At 33.9% G+C, this 24,376-nt stretch overlaps 1 protein-coding gene across 1 annotated transcript; it reads right to left on the bottom strand.

Annotated features, from left to right (window-relative positions):
• Nucleotides 1-10: 10 nt before the first annotated feature.
• On the bottom strand, nucleotides 11-14,508 carry LOC129882966 (putative GTP diphosphokinase RSH1, chloroplastic). The gene is made up of 24 exons (XM_055957487.1): nucleotides 14,094-14,508; nucleotides 13,447-13,640; nucleotides 11,363-11,527; nucleotides 10,818-10,883; nucleotides 10,542-10,634; nucleotides 10,331-10,462; nucleotides 10,102-10,200; nucleotides 9,950-10,027; nucleotides 9,798-9,869; nucleotides 9,195-9,302; nucleotides 8,900-8,997; nucleotides 5,985-6,045; nucleotides 5,830-5,892; nucleotides 5,308-5,364; nucleotides 5,119-5,220; nucleotides 4,546-4,704; nucleotides 4,313-4,444; nucleotides 4,138-4,224; nucleotides 3,921-3,992; nucleotides 2,387-2,473; nucleotides 1,852-2,302; nucleotides 1,109-1,170; nucleotides 479-547; nucleotides 11-407 (listed from the first exon to the last, which is right to left on the bottom strand). The coding sequence occupies exons 1-24, from the start codon at nucleotides 14,116-14,118 to the stop codon at nucleotides 312-314; spliced, it is 2,628 nt and encodes an 875-aa protein (XP_055813462.1). The 5' UTR covers nucleotides 14,119-14,508; the 3' UTR covers nucleotides 11-311.
• Nucleotides 14,509-24,376: the final 9,868 nt, after the last annotated feature.

Genomic DNA, 24,376 nt, shown 5'->3' with positions numbered 1-24,376 from the left:
AAGGATAACATGGAAGATATTTAATATATTTTGTATAGAATATCTTAACATACTTTTGTTGGAGTTTGTATAATTGAAAATTCCTTTACAAGTATAACTGGTCGCTACTCTTCCTTTATATACAGGTCGCCTGACACCGTATTACCTAATATTGTTTGCTTCTATACTTGTCAAGAGGGTGGGAGGAGAAAAAAAATTGACAACTAGAAGAAAATCACCCAGAAATGAGAAAAGGAACTCAGGTTTTACTGGACAAAACTTTCTTCCCCAAGCTTGAAACAGCTGGGCAAGTACTCAACCAGGCCACTAAATTAGCATTCTAGAAACTGTTTGTTCTCTGACCAACTGCAGCCCGTGGACCATCCCAAAACACCTAGGATCATGTCAATCCTCGAACATGCACCAACCTGCGGGAGCTGAGAATTCATAAAACAGCACATAAAGAGAAAGATTACTGAAGCCTGTTCAGAAGACATACCAAGCTCTCTACGTTGGCTTCAATGCGAAACAGTGTGACACCAATCCCCTTCCCTCTATCCGTCTCAGCCTGCAGTTTATTTTAAAGTAACAATCCAGTCACCTCACAATTAAATTTTTCAACATAATTGAAACGGAAGGAGAATATGACTATTTAATTGCTTAGAGCTTTGTTAATATCCCAAAAGAATAATAGAATTTAATAGATAGTCTGCACAATATATCAGCATATCAAAAAAGCTATGTATGCTCTCTCACTGCACCAAGATGCAAGTACTAGATCTAATTGACTAACTTAAACTTGCGATATCCTCATTCAACACAGTTTTGTAAGCTCCTGCTGACTATTGCTGAAGTAGTAAAGATCAGAGAGCTACGAGTGTCACGTACTTTATCACAAACTGCCCAATATAGCAAGCTAATTAAGATGTCTACTTCCTGCTGAATCAAGGTTCAGCTATTAAACATAAAACAAATAGTGAAAATTTTCACAAACGCAAGCTAGGTTCAGACATCAACTGTAGACAGATTCACAGTCAACCCAGACTATATTAAAATGTTGATTATCAATATGCATAGCTCAGGAGTAATAGCCTAGATGAAAAATGATATGATAGATATTCCAACTTACCACACAAGAACAAATGCTGACGCCTACAGCTGCCAATGCTGAAGTAATATCCGCCATCATGCCTAAATGAATTATAGTGGTTTAAGATGTCAGCCATGACAAGTTTAAACCATGAAAATGTTGGCCAGACATTAAATTTCTGTTACTCAACAGATACCGGGTCATAGATAATGTTCATATGTAAATGAATATACAAGGTTAATATATTGGAATACAACTAGTTGGAACTATAAAAGATGCATCAAAAACAACACCCACCCCCCACCCACAACAACATACACACACCTCTCTGGTTATTCAAACTTTTGATGTCATTCTTTTGAACTTGAAAATACTTTCTCCTTCGAGGTAGTCAAACTTTTAAACACGTAATTCTGACAAACCTCTCTCTCACAAGGGGTGTGATGTAGTGGCTAAGATCTTTCCACCCTTAACTAAAGATCTTGGATTAGAGCCCTAGCAATGTTAGAACCTGTTGGTTGGGAGCGTTTCAGGCCCCACCCCCACCTTTTAGTGGACCTACCCGGTGTGAGAGATTGGTTGGGCGAGTAGGTTTTGACTATCAAATGCCTAAAGAAAGAGGGAAAAACAAATACTTGCAGTGCTAGTGGTAATGATTTTTCAAATGACTTAGAAACACCAATACATAGCAAAGTTGCAAATGCATCTAATATAGATGAGCAGTGATGCCTTATCCAGTTTGATGCCCCTATGCAATAATTAGCCTCTGGCCCAAACATTACCTTTTCGATCTATGCTGACAACACAAAACCACTGGACAGAGTGCCCTTCCAGGTTCTGCCAAGTTACAACTTTGCTAGCCAGCCAGCCGTCCAATCCGGGCAGAACTTCCCTGTACCTTGGTATGTTAGCAAGTATCATTTTGCCAACACCATTTCCTTGTGACAATGTCTCCCCTGTGGCCTTCAAACTCATATGCTGCATGCACTTATTATGTTTCCCGTTTACCTTGGGAATTTGAATACTAGCGCTCCGGAGTTGGAAAATATCTTCACTGCTCATCCTTGATACCTCCATAACATTCTTGAGGATTTTCTCCCACGAATGATTAGTTCCCTTAGAGTAATCTGGTAATTCTTCCACTGTGATGTCGCCTTCAGACTCAGCAGCAAATTCCTTAACTGAATCCACTGTTATTTCAGAAGCTGATAGTGCAGCTTGCTCTCTCAAAAACTAAAGAAAAGATGAGATATTAGTTAATTTGTACTAGTAGCAATGCATAATAAATTTCCATTCTAACTCTGCAGAGGTACCTACTTTCATAATCTTGTGCCGGGCGCTACGAGTTTTTGCATGTTGAAGCCACTGTTTATGTCTCTCGAAAGCAGACTTGCTGGAGAGACCCTGAGAAAGGAAAATAACCAGATGCTTGTAAATTTTTTTTTATTTTTTTTTGAAATTGGTAATGTTCCAGATGCTTGTAAATTACCAGCATGACGAGCAATTACTTGAATGCATCAAGTAAAATTTTACAGAGCTTATAGAAAGAAACAAATGACGGCAACCTACACATGTAGCTTGATCGATACTCCATCTTTTATAGGTAGTCAATTTTTTAATTTATAACAGCTTCATGGCACCAAAAATTCCAACGTAAGGTTAGACACAGCAGACTAAAAGATAAGCTATGCGGGGGCAAAACAGGTTCATTAGAATCCCCTTTGCCTGAAAGTTACAATACAGGAACATATGTTCATTTTATACATATAATAGATGATGAAGCCCTTGGTGAAAATCCAGCCATCAACACCCTTTGGGGTAGCCCAATGGTTTGTGCTTGGGACTTCCATGTTGGAGGTCTCAAGTTCGAAACCCCTTCCCAGCGAAAGCAAGAGGTTTGCCCTCTAGGTCGAGCTCGTCGCACCTGGCTTGCCTAGTGTCGGTTACCTCTCCTGTGTGGCTTACGAGCTATTGCATAGGAGCGGGGGTTTTACCCTATGCGCACCCAAAGAGTAGCGGCTGCGGGTTTCCCTCGTCATCCAAAAAACAATCCAGCCATCGACTATGCCTTTGTGTTGGAAATAAGTGTTTGATGGTAATATTTACTATCCATTTGTTCTATTACATGCATTAATAAAATGATACAAGCACAATAACCATTTTTCAATTTATAACAGCTCAATTGCACAAAAATCTTTAAGCTTAGCCACAAGACATCAGTTTCAGACTAAAAGATAAACTATCCCTTGTGTTGGAGATAAGTGTTTGATTGTAATAGTTCTTTTCCATTTAGTATATTACATGCACTAAAACAACAATATACCCAGTAATTAAATGAATATCCCAGAACTTCCTTATATTTGGTAAATCCCACCCTCAACCCTCCACCCAGGAAAAACAAAAGGAGCACAAAAAACCCTTGCCCCAGAGTCCAACAGTGGTCCACTTCCACCTCACTCCCTTGGTGACACAGACTCCAACCTTGTGGTCGGTAGCGGAGTCCTATGCTACTAGACTATCCCTCCGAACCAGCAATACACTATAAAAGCATGACCAGTTTATATGGTATAAGCATAAGAGGGAGGTCCAAGAACTGAAAAATTAAGAAGGATAAAACCAAAAAAGATGCATGCTTACATATTAAATACAGCTGACCTTTATCAGAATTAAGGTTTAGTTGATATCTAGAATTTTCAGAATTACAACACACACAAGACATGAGTTAAGGTCTCAGCAAGACAAAAACAATAAAAATGTAGCAAGCCACAGGGCTGCCCACAAAAGGAAGAGAAAAAGGAATAAAAGATAGAGAACATAGGCAAAAGAAGGTTCGGAATTCATAGCAACTAACATTGTAGGTGATAATCTCTACAACTTCTGCATTTGCAAGTACATGCATTGGTCTGACAAGATTACCATTCACCTGCAAACAGAAGATGCTGCAGTCACATCAAGATTCTTGAAGCATTAAAAACCTATAGTAACGGGATTTTTTTATAAGGTGAGATATTATTGAAAATAGTTTCAAGCTGATACAGTGAAAAGCCCTATAGTAATAAGATTGAGACCTTAGCAGCCACCATTTTATTGCCAATTTCAGTGTGTATCATATACGCGTAATCAATGACAGTAGCCCCCTTTGGGAGATGTTTTATCTGCAAATATAGCAAAGTGGTATAGCGATGATGTAACAGGACTCAAAAAAAGGGAACAAATTGAGTAGAAAAATCACACAGAATTTACTTCTCCGCCAGGTGTAAACACAAAGACACGACTGCCCAACAGATCTCTGGTAATAGTGTCCACAAATTCCCTAGAACTCATGTTTCCAACGAACTCTTCTTGCCACTCCCTAATTGCATTCAGCCAGCCAATCTACATCAGAAAAGGAACTTTACCCCATAATAATAGTTATAGATGAAGCCCACACGGCTATAAAGGTACTAGACAGTTAGCAAAAACAATATACTTTATACCCTGAGAGCAATATTCGCATTGTTAAGGCAGACTATTTTCCCTCCTGAACTTCTATCATTGGTTATAACATGCCCAATTAAACCATTGACAAAACCTTTCCCACTGTAATGAGCAGCAATGCCTCTCTCAGCTATGAGGTCCATCTCTTCAGTTCTTATCTGCCAAACATTATGCAAGTATAATCAAGTTGCTCAAAAATAATCAGAAACAAATAAATGCTGACTTGTCAATAAACCAGAGGCAAATTCTTAAAATCAGAAAGTAAAATGCCAAAGATACTTCAAAAGTTGTTTTTACTTTTTTTAAAAACATTTCAGGAGGATATATATATTCCCACTCATAGTGAAACAAAATATTGAAATAATTGCTGAAACGTTAGTTTGATAGGGAAACATCAAAGGGAAGTTTAAATTTGAAGAGTTCAATGTATTTGAATTCTTGAAATTTGGTATAAGATAGGATGATGTCAAACATTTTGGTACGTTTCAAAATAGGTGGGTCATACATATTGGAATAGAGGGAGTAACTGCTATATTTATAGTTCCTTAGTTTTGGGGGTGCCATGAGTGTACCTGAACCTCCAAACGAAACATGCTCTCATAAAGAAATGGAATCACTGTTGTATGAAGACTTTGATAGCCATTAGGCTTTGGGGTGGCAATGTAGTCTTTCATCTGTTGCAACATGTTACAGATACAGCGACAAAAGTCCATTAGCATATGACAGAGGAAAGGGATGCAGATAAATTATCAAATACTTACAGCACGAGGGATAGGTGTCCAAATTCCATGTACTAGTCCAAGCAGATGATAGCATATCTATAGAGGAAAAACATGTCAGAGATACCTCTATTCAGTATACAGAAAGAGGTGCAAATTTTGGTATTGATTAAATAATTTATATTAGCAATTCTTTCTGCTCAATTTCCAAAGTAATAAAACCTAGGTATAAACGTATATGATTTACAATATATTACTAAGCGACCTTATTTCAAACCAAAATGCATGATCACAAAGTAACATCCAACGAATGCCCTGTTTCCACGAACAAAATAGTATACCACCATCACACCCACCCACCCCTTTTTCTCTTAACGTAGGGAAATACAACTAGTACACTTCCCGAAGTTATGGTCAAAGGTAACTTTGAATAATATACGTCATAAACAACCTTAGAAGTTTTGCCAATTAAAAAAAAAAAAGACAACCTCGGAAGTTTTGTGAAACCAAAAAAAGTATTCAACTTCAAAAGAAAGCTGTATCTGCATTGTCATAACACATTACCTGCTGTGCACTGCAAAGGGGCCTAACTCCGACACAAGGCTTTGGTTTTATAATAATTCGAAGCTGGCAATCCAAATATATAGAAGTCAACACATAACAGTAGACATAAACCAACATTTTCTATCAAATTTATCAAGCTTATAACAAAAGAAGACCTGTGCAATTTGGTTTACTTCATTTATTAAACTCTTGGATTTGAGTACTGCTTTGTAGATGCTGCAGATAAGAATCAACAAAGCTGATGAGGCAATATTCACCATCACAACAATAAGGCAGAAGACAAAAGGCTCCCTAAACTTGAAAGCAATTTTCACTCAGACACCTCAACTGAGGCTTGTACCTACCTGAATTCAAACCCAAATTGTATCTATTACACCCAACTCACTGACATGAAACAGAGCTTAAATTTCGCTACAATAGAGCGTGTAAACAGCATAATCTCTTTTGCCTTCTCTCTTCCTAGTCCTCACCACCATATCCACCCTAGGCAGTAGGCTCTTCCAGTCACCAACTCCGCCACCACATCCAAAAGAGATTCTTCTTAGGTCACATGAAAGTCTGCCATTTTACACCAAAAGCACAAACTTACTTTTTTCTTTAATTTTTCCTGAACTTTTTCTCGTAATTATCCAATTTAGTCTAGAAGATTCATGTCAGTGAATAAAGGGCCAAGATTATTGCTTATAATGGAAGTTCTTGAATTTCCCATATAAGTTTTAGTTTCTCATATTTGAATGACACCTCGACTTTTCCATATAAGTTTTCTCAAATTTGAATAAGACACCATAGAAAAATACCGGGGGCCTCGACGGATGAAGGAGGCTGTGTGTTGGTTTGAGGGGGGAGCAGTGGTCCATCTGAAAGTAGTAAGTGAGGGCATCTGTTGGCCCTTCTCTCTCCGTTGTCTTGCCTCTTTCCTCTCTGACTCCAAGAGTTTGCTTTTGTTACACCTCAAGAACTGATGGACTCAAATGCCTCTTAATTCATTTATTTGTCGAGCTCATCGCAATCACTCTGGAATGGAGAAAATGGTTTCCAAAAGGAGCTAAAGAAATCAGTCTCAGAGAACCATCAGTGCCAGCAACCACGGTGGGCAGCGGGGGAGTTTCTAGAAAATGCAATTGAGAAGGAAACATTGTTTTTTTCCTCTTTGCTTAAAAACCCTTCTTCTCAGACTCAAAAGTCATTTGTTTTTTTTTTTTGCTTTATTAGTGTTGCCAAGTCAATGTGGGTGCAGCAGTTCACACATTGTTTTTTTTAGTAGCGAGTAATGAGAGGTTTAACAGGCACAATTTGGCTTGAATTCAGTTGCTCAATAGGTACAAGCCTTGAGGTGTGTAAGTGAAAATTGTTGTCAAGTTAAGAGGCCGACTATGTATTTCGCCCAACAATAAAATACTTACCTATACAAATGTTACTAACAGGAACACATTTCTAGTGTGAATTAAAAAAAATTAAAACCAGAAGAACCGGAAATTTCCTCAATAGCTTTGCTTTGGAAAATGCACACTAGTACCCAAAGGCCATGCCTAAGCCCGTTTGGATTGGCTTATAAGTTGCTGAAATTTTGAGTATTTGGCTGGCCAACTTAAAGCCATTTTGTGCTTAAAATAAGCCCAAAAAAATTAATTGGGCTTGTTTGGCTTAGCTTATCTAAAGCAGCTTATAAGTTAAAAGTAGCTTATAGGCCAAAAAAAATAAGTTGGGCTACCCCAGCTTATTTTTTTGGCAGCTTATAAGTTGTTTTAGATAAGCCAAGCCAAACAGGCTCTAAGTTTGAAATTAGTTGGAACTAGGGGTGTTCATGATTCGGTTTGGGTCGGTTCTTGATTAAAATCATAACCAAACCAATTTAATCGGTTTTAAAATGTCTAAAACCATAACCAAACCAAGTAAAATAATAACCACCGGTTTGGTTATTGTTGGTTTGGTTCGATTTTTCGATTTATGACTAGCCGGGATAATTTAAATATTCTCTCTCTACATTCTTCAAATTTCTTATGAAGCTCTTTTTTCCTCACGACCCACAAGGGCGAACTTTGCTGCATATTGACGAAAGACATGCTGATGGCAAATCAGGTGGACCAAACTTGCAACGCAATTTAGCTTTAAAAGAACAAGTCAAACAGAGGTTCCAAAATACAAACAACTTTGTCCATTAAAATGAAAAAATTACATATTTAAACTAAACTAACTAGAGAATCCATAATATAATCAAAAGTACTTCGACCATCTCAAATTAATAATTAAAAGGTATAAAATATCTTTAATTATTTATGAAAAACTAATATTATACATATAAATAATTATAAATTTTATGTATATAATTATCGGTTTGGTTCGGTTATTTATTCGATTATTTTTTACTATAACCATAACCAAACCAAATATTATCGGTTTTTCAAATTTAAAACTAAACCAAACCAAATGTCGGTTTTTTTATTCGGTTTGATTTTGGTTTTAACCAAAACTGTGAACAGCCCTAGCTGGAACAGATCTATGCAATTCAACCATAGAAACTATAAACACAGAAAAGGATCCAGGAAATTGAAAAAGATCATTATGGTCTGAAAAATATTGCAGAAAAATACCATACTTCGCTTCATTAGATTTGGAAAGAATATGGAGAAAATGATTTGTGGGTCCAGTACTGGATATTCCCTAGATCCCAACAGGAGTGCTAACTGTATAACTTTCTCTCTTCTCTTTCCACAATGCACAACCATTATGAGGAATTGCAAAAACAAAAAGAAAGAGGGACCACTCTTCAGGGCAGAAGAGCAACATGCTGATCCAGTGGTTGTCATTAATCAGCAAATTATCAGATAATAGTAAACCAGATGATAGAGCAACTTTCTTTATCAAGCAGATGGTAGAAGTTATTAGGTAGGCATCAAGTGATGGTAGAATTTCACTCTTCCCTTTGAGGCTGTGAGAACCCACCAGTAAAAAAGTACCAAACCAAATAAAGAGAATCTAGAAAGAGAAAGAAAACTGCAAGAATGCCAGGGACGGAAATAAACAACAAACTAAATATGAAATTAGTAGCAGAAAATAGGCATATGAGCACCTGTAAGGTTCCTTGCATATTGATTGAATTTCCGTCTTCACCGTCACAAGTTCTAGGAACTGGTCTTCCTCTATTTTCTTCATCAATATTCTTTTTGCCTAAGGGAAGAAACCATGCAATCAGGAGGAGGTAACTGATAACTACATAAGAGTTGCCATAAACATCTCAGTGATAACAGATAATGTTCTCACTTCTCAGCTTAGCTTATAAGTAAAAGTGGCATGTCGCAGCGTGGATAGTGGGATGACAGAGGTTTTCTAAGTAATTTAATTTCATAAGGGTGAGGGATAGGTACCTCTTCAAGTTCCTTTTCATGTTCTTTATAAAGTTCTGCAATTCTACGCTGCACCCTGGCATAGTCTTCAGCATTTGTATACATAAATGCTAAGTTTTCAAGCTCTGACTGCATGATGAGAAGTCAAATGTTCATCAATCAAGCAGATATAAGTTAGGAAAAGAAACTGTACATAATGAAACAAGCAACAGTAAACCCAAACTTTCAAGCCTCTTTAACTTCCAAAGAAAGTGGCCCACCTAGCCCTAACTCTCTCACCATGCAAAAGAAACACAGTTGCATTCCACCTAGGATAAAGGAGGCTACTAGATGACAAAAAAGATTGAGGACTAAATTGAAAATCACTTGATGAGCTGCATCATATGTCTCTTTGCAGATCTTGATCACATATCACTAATAATATGCACGAGTAGTACTATCATTAAGCAAATCCACCAAAAGGATTAAGAAGATGAGATCCTCCATATACATTCATAGCTATACAGTTCTAAAGGCCACACAACCAGTCACTAGGGAGAAGGAAGAAGAAAAGGAATTTTCAGTTAGGATCATATCTTAGGCATGTCAAAGCATGTAAGAGTCTTGAAGAAGCTAAAGAGAAACCTTGATTTGGTATATTCCGAGAAGTTTCGCCAAAGGAGCAAAAACCTGCAGCGTCTCTGTTGCGATTCCAGACTGATGGGGACATATAAGAGCAAGATTGTTAGAGATTAGATAGAAACAGGCAAAAAAAGAAAAAAATACGATTTACATACCTGCTTGTGTGGAGGCATATGTGAAAGAGTGCGCATGTTATGTAATCTATCAGCTAATTTGACAATTATAACACGGACCTGAAACAGAAACATTTGAGATAAGGGATTGTGAAGAAAGTAACGAAATCTGTGCAAGTTATTAGAGGCATTACCTCCTCTGTCATGGAAAGAAACATCTGCCGAAGGTCATCAGCTTTGACATCCTGTACATGGCTTTCATCCTTGCACTTGATCTTTCCCAGCTTGGATACCTAGTACATCAATCCCATTTACATCAGATCAACAAATTTGCTTTCATTTGTTACCTACACTAACAAATCAACACAAAAAAAAGATGGAGAGAAGAAGATTCTACAGTAACTATATCTTCTAAGGAACTACCTTAGTCTCCCCTTCAACAATACGGCGAACTGTTGCACCAAATTCCTTCTCTATTCTTTCAAAAGTAACTACATCTGTGTCTTCTACAGTATCATGCAATAACCCAGCAGCAACTGACTCCCAATCCAATTCCTCAAAATAGAAAAAAGAAAAGTCAAAGTCAGTTTATCCCTTCCTAGCCAGGAAAGTACAATAGTTCCACACAACTTACAAGCTGTCCAAGGATCTGTGCAACTGCAACTGGGTGGATAATAAAGGGCTCTCCACTACGGCGTTTTTGACCATCATGAGCCTCAAAAGCAAGCTGAATAATGATCAGTAGATAAGAGTGTTTCTTAAAATATAGTGATTTAGATGGAGATTATGGCATGCCAAGTATTTGGGAACAGATGCTTATTTTGCAAAGACAGAAAAGGAGAAGGAAGGAATTCAAAGCCAGGGAGAAGATCAATGATGTAGAATGATGATGCTATGGGAATATACTTACATTCAAAGACTTACGAACCAATTCCAATTCCTTGCAGGAAAGATATGAAATAGTAGGTTTAAGACCCTGCACAACAGATAACTGACATTAGCAAGATACTGACATAACATACACTTGATATTAGCAAATATCCACAAAAATCAAGCACTTAGAAGTGAGAGGTTGTTCTGTATCTTCAATTAATGTTGTAAGAAATGTACACTAAAGACAGCACCTGCTTTAGATTCAACATCGAAAGAAATGAAAGTTTTATGTATGGGAAAAGAAAAACAGTAGAATGTGAATTAGACGTTCTGAGAATGAATTGGGCTTTCTACTTCTAGTCAGAACATTTGCAGTTTAAAATTTCCCATTTTCTTTCCTTTCAGACAAATTTTGCTTATTCACAACTGGTAAATCTTGGTGCTTCTCAATTTCAGAAAAGAAAAAAGTAACTGTTAATCACGATTCATGATATCTCCATCATGACAGAGAGTAAATGTTTAGCCAAGCATTGTCAATGATGCCAGGAATCAGAGATGATTTATAGCCAGAGGATCACAAACCTCCCACAAACTTTCAGGAGATATCTCTACATATGAGTCTGAAGAAAATGATAAAGAGCAACACAATTTCCATTTGCTAGAAGCAGATAGAAGAAGCATTGATCCAGGGACTCCTCGCAGAACTTCAACAGGGTAGCGTTCATCCATATCAGAAGTATAACATCTCTGCCACAAGTAAGAACTAGTAAGGTAAAAAATTGTGATAGATATAACATTGCTTCTCAAGAAAATCAACTATAATCTTTTATGCATAACTTCTCTGAAAATACACATACTAGGTATGCTCAAAGAAACATATGCATGTCTATGCAGATCAAGCTTAAACTCATTCTCATTCAGTCCTTGAATCACCTCTAGAGAAAAGGGTTTTGGGAAACTTGATAGGGTCCAAAACCAAAGGCTTATTATGTATTTGCCACAGTGTACCCATTTCTGTTTTTCTAACGCGTCATTTGATGAATCTCTATGACACTTAACACTAGGCTATGTTAGCCGTTAGTATTGAAGAACAGCAGATGATGTATATTCAGAAACTTTGAAACTCTTATTAATCAATCAATTACACCTCAATTTTCAATTTGATTGGGGTCCAAATATGAATTCTTGTCATGCATTCCATTCTATTAAGGTCCACTAAAATTTATAACCAACAAAAGAAATTTTCAAGATACAGAATATTTTTCTTTTACCTTTTCTTACCTCATTCGTCAAGCCTAGCTAGGTTTAAACAGAAAAAAACAGTGGCCGCACTACAAATAGATGAGTACATAATCCAAATATGTACTTCAATAATCAGATATCATCTTCAATCTTCTAATAGATAGCACATCTGTGGCCCTATACGAATCATATCTTTCCTATACGCTTACTCTAAGGTCTAAGTAACGTCCATGCTTTGACAACAAGAAATAAATGAAAGAGCTCACCTAATAACCTGGGCACCAGGGTACAGCAGAGTTGAAATACGCTAAGCGGTTTTTTTCCATCTATTTGAGCATTGGTTGGTAGGTACCTTAAATGGTGGGAGATAGTCGGTACCCAGTCGAATATTAGTGGAACGTGCAAACTGGTTTAAGCAATATTGTTATAAACAAAAAATCTCTTTTGTTAAACTTTTATAGCTTGCTGAACATAATTTTTTAGATAACAGGTGGATGGAATGGGAAAGAAAGCGTGATTTATCTCGACTTAAATTCTGAAACATATCAAGAAGAACTGAGGTCAATCTCTCTAAGCCATCCTCATCATATTAACAAAGAACAAGAATCTAACCAACTACGTATCAAAGAAGAATCAAACAAACTAAACTCTTACCGATATTGATGTAATCTATGAATATACTAATGAGAATATGAACTGTCCTACTGAGTTATAAAAAAGAGTTCTACATCGGGTGTTTAAAGACATCCAAAGATGTCTAAAGACTTTGAGCTACTGTACTCATTGGCTTAAGGTTTCGAGTGAGATGCTCAAAATCTTTCATGCGATATCGAACTCAACCTTTACTAAGTTCATCTTACATTTGTAAGTCCGAATTCAAGTCTATATGTGAACTCGGAATTGAGTTACATGTGGAAGGTTGTTGAGCTATACAGAAACGTCACACAGTGGGTATCAAAGGCATTAAAGTGAGTCTGTATAAATCTTGTGTAACTCCATCCATTGCCTTAAAGTTCTGAATATTGGATTCTCAGATTCCTCCACATGATCCATAGATAAGTAACACAATATAACGGACCAAAATTTGCACAAATATTATTTATTGATAAATGATTCAACCTACAGCAGTTACCAGCTAATTTCCTACACACTCCTCAAGCAAAGACAGTTAATTTAACCATAAACAAAAGCAAAAGAGAAAAGAGACCAATTCATAGAAAGTCAATTCTCTGAGGCTCTGACTCACCACGAACAAGTTACTATCACAGGCAAAACGTGAATGAACAACAAGTTCTACTAAAGGGCAAGGCAGCAAAGCCTCTGAAGATAAAAGCTTAACTTTATAAAGCTTATTGGACTCAAAATTGCTTTCACTCAATGCAATTAATTTCAGACAGTGTAAGTTGGGAGGTGAGTAAACTTACACATTGGCGGAGACGATCTCTTCTTCCATATCGCCCAAAAGGAGTAGAGGAACACTGAGAAGGCTGAGCTGTGCTGGCAAGGAACCCAGTCAAGGCCCTTGGCGCCTTCCAGGCACAAGATAACACACTACAGTCGAGTCTGCCACTCACATCTCCATTCCAAGACTTACATATATTCACACATTCCATAGAAACTGCAAAATTGAATTTTTAACAAATTCACACATCATTCACGTTAGCTCAAATGTGCAATTTCAGTGGATTTAGTGAACCTCCAGTTACAAAAAAACCTCTAATTTGCCCTTGTAGCACAAATTATTAAGCAGTGGAATGAAAACGAATGAAATAGACTTTACATAACTTAAATAGGATGAGCTCGACTAATTCGCAATTAAGATGTATGTATCAATTGATTGACACGCCATTACGGTTCACACATCATTCATGTTATAGTTCCACAAGTAATATTAGTAGATTTAGTGAACCTCCAGCTACTGAAAAAACTCTAAGCAACACATACTATTTAGCAGTGGAATCAAATAGACTTTACATAACTTAAATAGCCTGAGCTCGACTAATTCGCAAGTAAGGTAGAAAGTATAAATTGATCAACACGCCATTTTCGCACAATGAAATGAAATGATTACCTGACATTGAAGTAGCAGAAGCCATGTCTATTCAAAAGCATCGGTACACAGTAGAGAAGAATAAATTATATTGAAGGCGCGCGCTTAAGAAAAATCAAGCCAACCGGTACAAAAACTCGTTCGTCTGCAAACACAAAGATGCAGCAGATACATAAACATATTCGGCCGGAGAGAGAGAAGGAGAGTAAAATTACAGCGAGTGAAGGGAATCAAACGATGATTCGCATTCAGAGTTGCGATTGTGTCAGGTAAAAAATTGTGGAATTCAGAAAAATGAGGGAGGAGGAGGAGGATAAGCCAATGGTGGAGCTAGCGAGCGAATATGAGAGAGAGAAAGAGAGCCAACAAAATGGCGAGGAGATAATCTAGAGAGAGAGAGAGAGAGATTTCAGTCACGGAGATTTCAGCCTAAGACCACACGATTAAAAATAAAAACGTTTGATAAAGATTATTTTTTTTCTCTCAACATTTTAAACCCCATTTTCTCTTTTTTCTGTTGCTCCTTTTTGGGGGGATTTGGGAAGCAAAATATGCGAGCCACTTATCTATATTTTATTTTAAAAATATGAAGGTTCTCGAAAATATTTTAATTATATTCAAATTAAGTAAGTCCTAAAAATATATGATATGATAAGACTATATAGTAAGAGGCATTAGAAAAAATTAATAATTAAAGAGTTCTAAAATACTTTCTCCATTTCATATTAGTTGAATTTCTAAGGTAATGCACACTTATTTAAAAAAGTATTCAAAGACAAGATTTGAATCATATTTTTTTCTATTACCCTTTTGTTTAATCAGCATCATAAAAATGATAAATGTGAAATCATAAATACAAGTAGTCATTTATTAAAATATAACTTTGTAAGTAGTGTACTTTATTCATTTATGGAAAGAGTAAACATGGAAAAAATTTCAAACATTTTTCTTGAACTTTGAACAATGAAAAAAAATTAAAAATTCAGTTAATATGAAATACAGAAAGTATATGATAAAGAGAAAAATAAATTTTAAACAAGATGCATCAATAGAAGAATAAAATCACTTAGGAAAAATTAGGAATTTGCCACTATAACTTGGCATAAAATTTGGCATAAAAAATCTAAATTCTATTTTTTGGTACGTAATAGCTCAATACATTTTTTCTCTTATCATTTAATTAGAAATAACATTTATTTTAACATCAATTGCTATTTAACATCTTTTCGACAATGGTAACTCTATTTTTTAATTATTTTATTCTTGTTATATATAATTTTATTGATTGACACGAAACACACGTACAACTACACTAAATTATATCAAATCATTGAATTCTGCAACTTCTTCAATAATGATTCATACATTGATTGAGCATATTCTAGTAATTGTAATATCTCAATAAAAAATCAACTTCTATTTCTATTGAGGCTGAGCTGTGAGCCCGTATGAAAAGCTTCTAATTTTACGATATAGTATGATTATGGCAGAACTTTAATATAGGAGCCCATAATTAAAAAAGAATTATGATTTTTCATAACTTTAATTCAAATTATCAACAATTATTAATATGTTACGTTAAATTTATATTATTATACTCTATTTAAGGATATGATTTTAAATATAATATATTTTCTACACAAATAAATGAAAAATACATATTTGAATTAATTAAAATGAAATATATTTAATCATGTATCTTAAAAATTAAAACTAATCAATAATTAAAGGACCGAAAATATTACTCTTATTATGTTACTATGTTAGTATTCATTTGACTAATGAATTGTTTCCTTTTGTTTTATGGGCGAGTTATGGGACTTAACAACTATTGATTTATCACGATGTGAGAATTGATAATTCAAAGTCTACAAGACGCAAATAAATCAGAAAAAATAAGGGCATCCCGAATATGAACATAATTTATTCTTGCATTTTACTCATATACAGAAATAAATTGGCTTTGTTGAATTTAAACCCACCATTTGATAATGATAACGCTATTTCAGTGAGCTATTTAAGTTCGAATAAAGAAAAAAGATTGTCAAAGATAACTTGAAAAATAACATTTTAATTTCATAAGAATTGGGCTAAGGCTATGTTTATTACCTTACTCAAAATTCACTTATAAAATTATACTGAATTTATTTATTGATGTTGTTATAATCATAAGAATGACCCAAATACTTACTACATATTTAGAAAAGTTAGTTTATAATTTATTGATATTCATGGTTTAAATCTTTGATTCGACTTTTATTTCTGAAAAAAGAATTTAATTTGTTATTGTGGTGGAAGCTCAAATCGTGATTTATAATATTAAATTTTGTAAGATTTAACTTGATATAAAAATCATATAATCTTACATTATATATATATTCTCTCTTAGTAATTACTACGGAATGATGAAATTGGTGGTGGTCAATTAGTGAAGGTAAAATTTTATCGTTAAAAGACGTATAACAACCATAGATGTAATATTAAAGGAGTTTTATTGTCCAAAATAATAACTAACGACATGAAATTATGATCGTTAAAAGGAGGTATAATGATCAAATTTTTAGACGTTGCTGGAAGTTTTATAACGATCTAATTTTCAATCTAGTCGTCAACTTTTAACGACAGAGTTTTAGTGTTGCCGACTATCAATTTTTTTCCTGACACTATTTACTAATAACGATTGGTTTAGAATTTTTAGTGATCGGATTTTTCCTCGCTAAAGACCTTTTTCTCGTAGTGATATTTGTCTCTAGATAAATTGTACCTAATGAATGTATCATGTTATCTCCTCTCTCGCTCGCCTATCTCCCTCCCGTGTCCCTCTACTTCTCTGTATTCGTATTTCATAATTTCATGTATGTGTATTCACTATCAAACATGCACTGATGTATTCAGTGTATCTATTCATATCAATTTCATCCAGTATTTTTAATATCAGTTTCATGTATCCGACATAAAAATGTGTTAGATATATCTAATGTATCTATGCATGGCTACAGATTGATTATTGATGTATCTATATTTATGCATAGATACATACTTAAAAAATGAATATGAACATAGATACATACTTAAAAAATGAATATGAACATAGGTACATACTTAAAAAATGAATATGAAAATATAATTATCCGGATACATATATTTATATATCGATACACTTGTCTGGCATAATTATGCCTACTTTTGTTCAAAGATAATGCAACATGCATAATCTAGTGATTGAAATTGAGTTTGCGCATATTCTCGGCAAGTTATTTTTGAGAGAAATTTTGGTGAAATTGCATCATGCGTTTGACTCCAAGTTTTGGTGAAATTTTAAAAAATATTATTTTGTATCCGTAAGTTCTAAAAATTATTTAAAATATCCATAAGTTTGTGTTATCATTTCATAATGAACATGTTCCGTTAAAAAAAAACTTATAACATAATTGATAACATTCAACAACAATAAAATAGCATTATAGGCAAGAGCAATACATTAATCGAATTAAAAATAAATTATTATTTTTTCCAAATCTTGTCACTCAAACTATTCTTTTCCGGAAGAGGTAATATCAAACTATTCTTTTATAAAATCTTGGTTGATCGTATTAATGGAGTAAATTGGTAGAAAAATATTTAGTTGAAATTAATAAATGATTGATGTTTTTATAAAATATAAAAGTTTGAGATTATTTTAAAAATTTTAAAACTTCCCAAGTTTTACTTTTTTTTAGAACTTGGAAATTTGGGGATTTTGCCAAATAATGGCAAATTATGTGGACAAACACAAATTTTCAAATATTTTTAAAATTTTTCTCAAAAACTACTTGAGGTCAAACGCTACCATAATAAAGAGTCAGGTTCTGAGAAAGCCAACTGTTGAAGGGTAGGTAGGTAATTAAGTCATCCCACCCTTGTTTAATACAAGGCAATTGTTTCCCCCCAAAAATACTAAGACAATCAACTAAGAAATGACAGATGTAATAATCTAAAATTTGTTAGAAATCAAGTGGATGGTTGTCCACTTGCACTCAATTATTTTACCTATGTGGGGGCCACTAAAAGTGGGCGAATTGCCCGCTACTACTTGCTTGCCTCCTTTTCTTCTCTATAAATGCCACACTTTGGCGTTGAATGAAAAATGCACGCACAAAATATTACTTTCTCTCTTCTGTTCTTCTTTTTCTCTTTTATTCTCTCTGCTTCATTTTGCTAATTTAGTTTATTTTTATAACACGTTATCAGCACGAAGCTCTAATTTTCTCCAGATAAATTAACTTCTATATCAGGTATATTTACTAAAGAAATTTTATTTTAGTTGTCTTTTCTATTTCTAAAATTAATTTCTATATCAATTTTTATCATGTCAAATTTATCAAAATTTGAGTTTGTGGCAATTGACATTTTTGGAAAAAATTATTTATCATGGATCCTTGATGCTGAAATTCACCTTGACGCTAAGGGTCTAGGTGATACTATTAAACAAGATAATAACGCATCAAGCCAAGATAAAGCAAAAGTCATAATTTTTCTCCGTCATCATATTCATGAAGGACTAAAAACTGAATATTTAACTGTGAAAGACCCTCTTGAATTATGGACTAATTTGAGGGATCGGTATCACCACCTAAAACTTACGATGTTATCAAAAGCTCAATATGATTGGATTCACCTTCGATTTTAAGACTTTAAAACCGTAACAGAGTATAATTCTGCGATCCACAAGGTAAGTTCCATGTTAAAATTATGTGGAGATTCTATCACTAATGATGACTTACTTGAGAAAACTTTTTCCACTTTTCACGCTTCAAATGTGTTGTTACAACAACAATATCGTGAAAAAAGATTTAAGAAGTATTCTAAATTAATTACATGCTTACTTGTGGCTGAGCAAAATAATACTTTGTTGATGAAAAATCATGAAGTCCGTCCCACTGGATCTGCTCCATTCCCTGAAGCGAATGTTGTAGCAGCGCATAATCAGTCTGAATTGAGACAAAATGATTATCGCGGCCACTGCCGTGGACGTGGTCGTGGACGTGGGAGAGGACGTGGTAGAAGACAAATCAATTATCGTCATCATGTTGGAAATAAACATGAGAACAATAAAGGTCCTCAAAATAATTTTTTCGGAGGTAAATCCAATATTTGTCACTGGTGTGGTATGAAGGGTCATTGAGCACGTGAATGTCGTACGCCTGACCATTTTGTGAAACTTTATCAAGCATCTCTCAAAAGAAGAGATAATAATGTGGAGGCAAACTTGAGTTTTCGAAATAATGATGATGAAGCAATCCCCTCAAATAAACATAAAAATATTGAGGCAAATATTGCTTATAAAGATGATGATTTCGCAGATCTTCTAAATATTATTCATTTGAATGCTAAAGACTTTATGAGTATTGATTGAGGAATTGATCATCTGACGGGGGATAAATCTTATAAAATAGTTACTGTTTTTTTTATGTTTAATATTATGATGTACTTTGTAAAATGTTTCTTAAAGCAGTTCAATTTCTTAAAGTTTTTATGTTGTTAGTTTTTCATATTCTTATAATGTATCTCTTTTTATTTATGAAGAATATGGAAATTCTCCAGTCATCAGTTGAATCCAAAATCAATTATGATGATATGTGTCTTATTGATAGTGCCACAACACACACTATTTTAAGAGATAAGAAATATTTCTCTTATTTGATTATGAAAGAAGCTAATATTAATACAATATCTGGTAGTACAAAATTAATTGAAGGATCCGGAAAAGCTAAAGTTGTACTTGTTGGGAGAACAAAATTAACAATTAATGAAGCATTATATTGTAGTAAGTCTCAAAGAAACTTATTAAGTTTCAAAGATATTCATAAAAATGGTTATCATATTGAGACTACAAATGATGAAAACAATGAATATCTTTACATTACTACAATGATGTCGGACAAAAAGTTTATACTTGAAAAGTTACTCGCTTTTTCATCCGACTTATACTTCACAAGTATTAGCATGATTGAAACACATGCCATAGTAAATCAGAATTGTACTAACTCAAATGATTTTATTATTTGGCATGATCGGTTGGGCCATCCCGGTTCTAATATGATGTGCAAAATAATTAAGAGTTCACATGGACACTCTTTGAAGAACCAAAAGATTCTTCAGTTTAAAGAATTCTCGTGCTGCATGTTCTCAAGGTAAATTGATTACTAGGCCATCAGTAATCAAAGTGAGCACTGAATCCCCAACATTTCTGGAACGAATACAGGGTGATATATGTGAGCCAATTCACCCATCATGTGGACCATTTAAATATTATATGGTTTTAATAGATGCATCTACAAGATGGTCACATGTGTGCTTATTATCAACTCATAATATGACATTTGCGAGATTACTTGCTAAAATAATCAAATTAAGAGCACAATTTCGAGATTATGCAATAAAGACAATTCATCTTGATAATGCTGATGAGTTCACATCTCAGTCATTTAATGATTATTGTTTATCCACTGGAATAACAGTTGAGCATCCAATTGCTCATGTTCATACTCAAAATGGTCTAGCAGAATCATTAATTAAACATCTTCAATTAATTGCTAGACCAATGCTTATGAGAAAAAAACTTCCCATTTCATTATGGGGTCATGCTATTTTGCATGCAGTAAGTCTTGTGCGGATCAGAGCTATAAGTTATCATAAAGTCTCCCCATTACAATTGGTTTTTGGTCAGGAGCCGAACAATTTCCATTTTAGAATATTTGAGTGTGCAGTATATGTTCCAATTGCTCTACCACAACGCACAAAGATGGGACCCCAAAGAAGATTGGGATATATGTTAGGTATGAATCTCCTTCTATCATAAAATATTTGGAACCTATGACTGGAGATTTATTTACTACAAGATTTGTTGATTGTCATTTTGATGAATCAGCATACCCAGCATTAGGGGGGAAAATAAGCAGCTGAAAAAGGAAATAGATTGGAATGCATTATCACTATCTCATTTAGATCATCGTACAAATAAATGTGAACTGAAAGTTCAAAAGATAATTCATTTGCAAAATATTGCAAATCAACTGCCAGATGCATTCACTGACCTATCAAGAGTTACTAAATCTCATATCCCAGCTGCTAATGCTCTAATTCGAGTTGATGTCCCAATAGGACAATTAAATAATGCAAATGAGTCTAAACCACATTTTAAATGTGGTAGACCAATCGGTTCCAAAGATAAAAATCCTCGAAAAAGAAAAGGAGCAAATAATCAAGATGGTCATGATATGACAGAACCTTCTCAAGAAGAGCGGAGAGACATAACAATTGATAAAACCTTGAAAGAGGTTAAGGCACCCAAAAATGATAAAAAAAATTCAATAAATTATATCTCATCAGGTAAAATATGGAACCGAAATAATATAATGCTTATAATGTTGCTATGAAAATAATGCAACAAAATGAGGATCTTGAACCAATATCTATCGATGAATATAGACAAAGAAATGATTGGCCAAAATGGAAAAATGCAATTCAAGTTGAATTAGCTTCGCTTGAAAAATGCGAAGTTTTCAGACCGATAGTCCGAACACCGAAAGGTATAAAATTAGTGGGGTACAAATGGGTCTTTGTGCGAAAAAAAAATGAGAAAAATGAAGTCGTAGGATATAAAGCACGACTTGTGGCACAAGAATTTTCGCAAAGACCCGGCATTGATTATATGGAAACACATTCTCCTGTGGTGGATGCAATCACTTTCAGGTATCTTATAAATCTGGCAGTTCATAAAAAACTTAGCATGCATATGATGGATGTCGTTACAACCTATTTATATGATTCTTTGGATAACGATATCTTTATGAAAATCCTGAAGGATTTAAAATGCTTGAAATATATAAAGATTCTCGGGAAAGTTGTTCAATAAAACTTCAAAAATCTTTATATGGGTTGAAACAATCAAGGCGAATGTGGTACAATCGTCTTAGCGAATACTTGCTATATAAAAATGATCTAATTTGCCCTTGTGTCTTTATGAAAAGGTCTAGATCTGAATTTATTATAATAACATTATATGCTGATGATTTGAATATTATCAAAACTCCTGAAGAACTTTCAAAGGCAGTAAAATGTCTTAAAAAGGAGTTCGAAATGAAAGACATCGAAAAGTTAAAATTTTGTCTCGGTATACAAATTGAACATTTTGCAAATGGAATATTTGTCCATCAATCAACATATACAGAAAATATTTTAAGGAGATTTTACATGGATAAAGCACACCCACTAAGTACCCCAATGGTTGTGAGATCTCTTGATATTAACAAATATCCATTTCGACCTCCTGAAAATGATAAAGAGCTTGTTGGTGCTGAAATACCATATCTTAGTGCAATTGGTGCATTAATGTATCTTGCCAACAATTTTAGATCAGATATAGCCTTCGCAGTAAACTTGTTAGCAAGATTTAGTTCTTCTCCAATGCGAAGACACTGAAATGGAATTAAGCATATATTCAAATACCTCCGAGGGACCATTGATATGGGATTATTTTACTCGAATGAATCTCCATCACAATTGATTGTTACGCAGATGTGAGATATTTGTCTGATCCCCATAAAGGTCGACCGCAGACAAACTATTTATTTATATGTGGCGATACAACTATATCATGGCGTTCAACAAAACAAATTATGGTTGCCACTTCTTCAAATCATGCAGAGATAATAGTCATTCATGAAGCAAGTCGAGAATATGTTTGGTTAAGATCAATAAGTCAACACAATCAAGAAACATGTGGTATTTCTTTGAAAAGAAACGTTCCAACAATATTGTATGAAGACAATGCTACATGTATAGCTCAATTAAATGGAGGATACATCAAAGGAGACAGAACAAAACATATTTCACTAAAATTCTTCTTTACCCATGATCTTCAAAAGAAAGGTGAAATAGATGTTCAACAAATTCGTTCAAGTGATAATTTAGCAGATATGTTTATCAAGGCATTGTCAACTTCAACCTTTGAGAAATTGAGATACAAAATTAGAATGCGTCATTTTCAAGATATTAAATGATGTCTTCATTAGGGGAGTATAATACGCGCTCCACTCTTTTTTCCTTAGTCTAGATTTTGTCCCACTGGATTTTTCTAGCAAAGTTTTTAATGAGGCAACACTCAAGGCGTATTACAAGATGTGTGTACTCTTTTTTTTTTCACTAGGCTTTTTTCCACTGAGTTTTTCCTAGTAAGGTTTTTAACGAGACACAACATCTATGGGAGTTCATAATTACTATGTATATTATTTTATTGTAAAATTTTTATGTACACGTGGACATCCAAGGGGGAGTGTTAGAAATCAAGTGGATGGTTGTCCACTTGTACTCAATTATTTTACTTATGTGGGACCCACTAAAAATAGGCAAATTGCCTACTACTACTAGCTTGCCTCCTTTTCTTCTCTATAAATGCCACACTTTGGCATTGAATGAAAAATGCACGCACAAAATATTACTTTCTCTCTTCTGTTCTTCTTTTCCTCTTTTATTCTCTCCCCTTCATTTTGCTAATTTAGTTTATTTTTATAACAAAATTTTATTTATAGAGATAAGAAGTAGGCTATCCAATAAATTAATTTATGACTCATTTACTTAAATGATAGAGTATATACTATTAATTATAAATTTTAGCACATGTTTTAACTTTACAAAAAATGACAATTTTTTTTTAATTCAAAATAGTAAAAAAATAATAATAATAAATTTTCTCTTTGTTCCCCCTTTTGTCCGTTTTTCCTTTTTCTCTTTCCTCCTCCTACCCTCCTCCCCCTCTCTCCTTCCTTCTTCTCATTTTTCCCCTTTTTTCTCTCTGTCTCTTTATCTTTCTCTCTCTTTTAAAAATAATAATTAATTATTTAAACTTAATTTTGAATTGAATATTATGAAAATAATGATTATACTATTTCTTAAATTAGATGATTTTTTTATTAAATACATATATAATGCATTTCTAACAAAATAAAAAAAATATAAACAATAATTGTAATATATTTTAAATTTAATATATTATACATATTATAGGCATGTTTCAATACACGTAGTAAATATATAATTAAAATATTTTTAATACAATAATATATTGCGTTAATAAGACAAAAAATAAAAAATAATTATAATAAATTTTGAATTCAATATATTATATTATAGGCATATTTCAATGCATGTGGTGAATATATAACTAAAACATTTTTAATACAAAATTATTATAAGTATTATGTGTGAATTTCAAACATTTAAATACTATTCAAATTAATTTACGTTGTTAGAAATGTATTATA

Source organism: Solanum dulcamara, chromosome 3 (genome assembly GCF_947179165.1).
Source record: "Solanum dulcamara chromosome 3, daSolDulc1.2, whole genome shotgun sequence".
NCBI lineage: Eukaryota > Viridiplantae > Streptophyta > Magnoliopsida > Solanales > Solanaceae > Solanum > Solanum dulcamara.
This window is presented reverse-complemented; position numbering and strand designations above follow the sequence as displayed.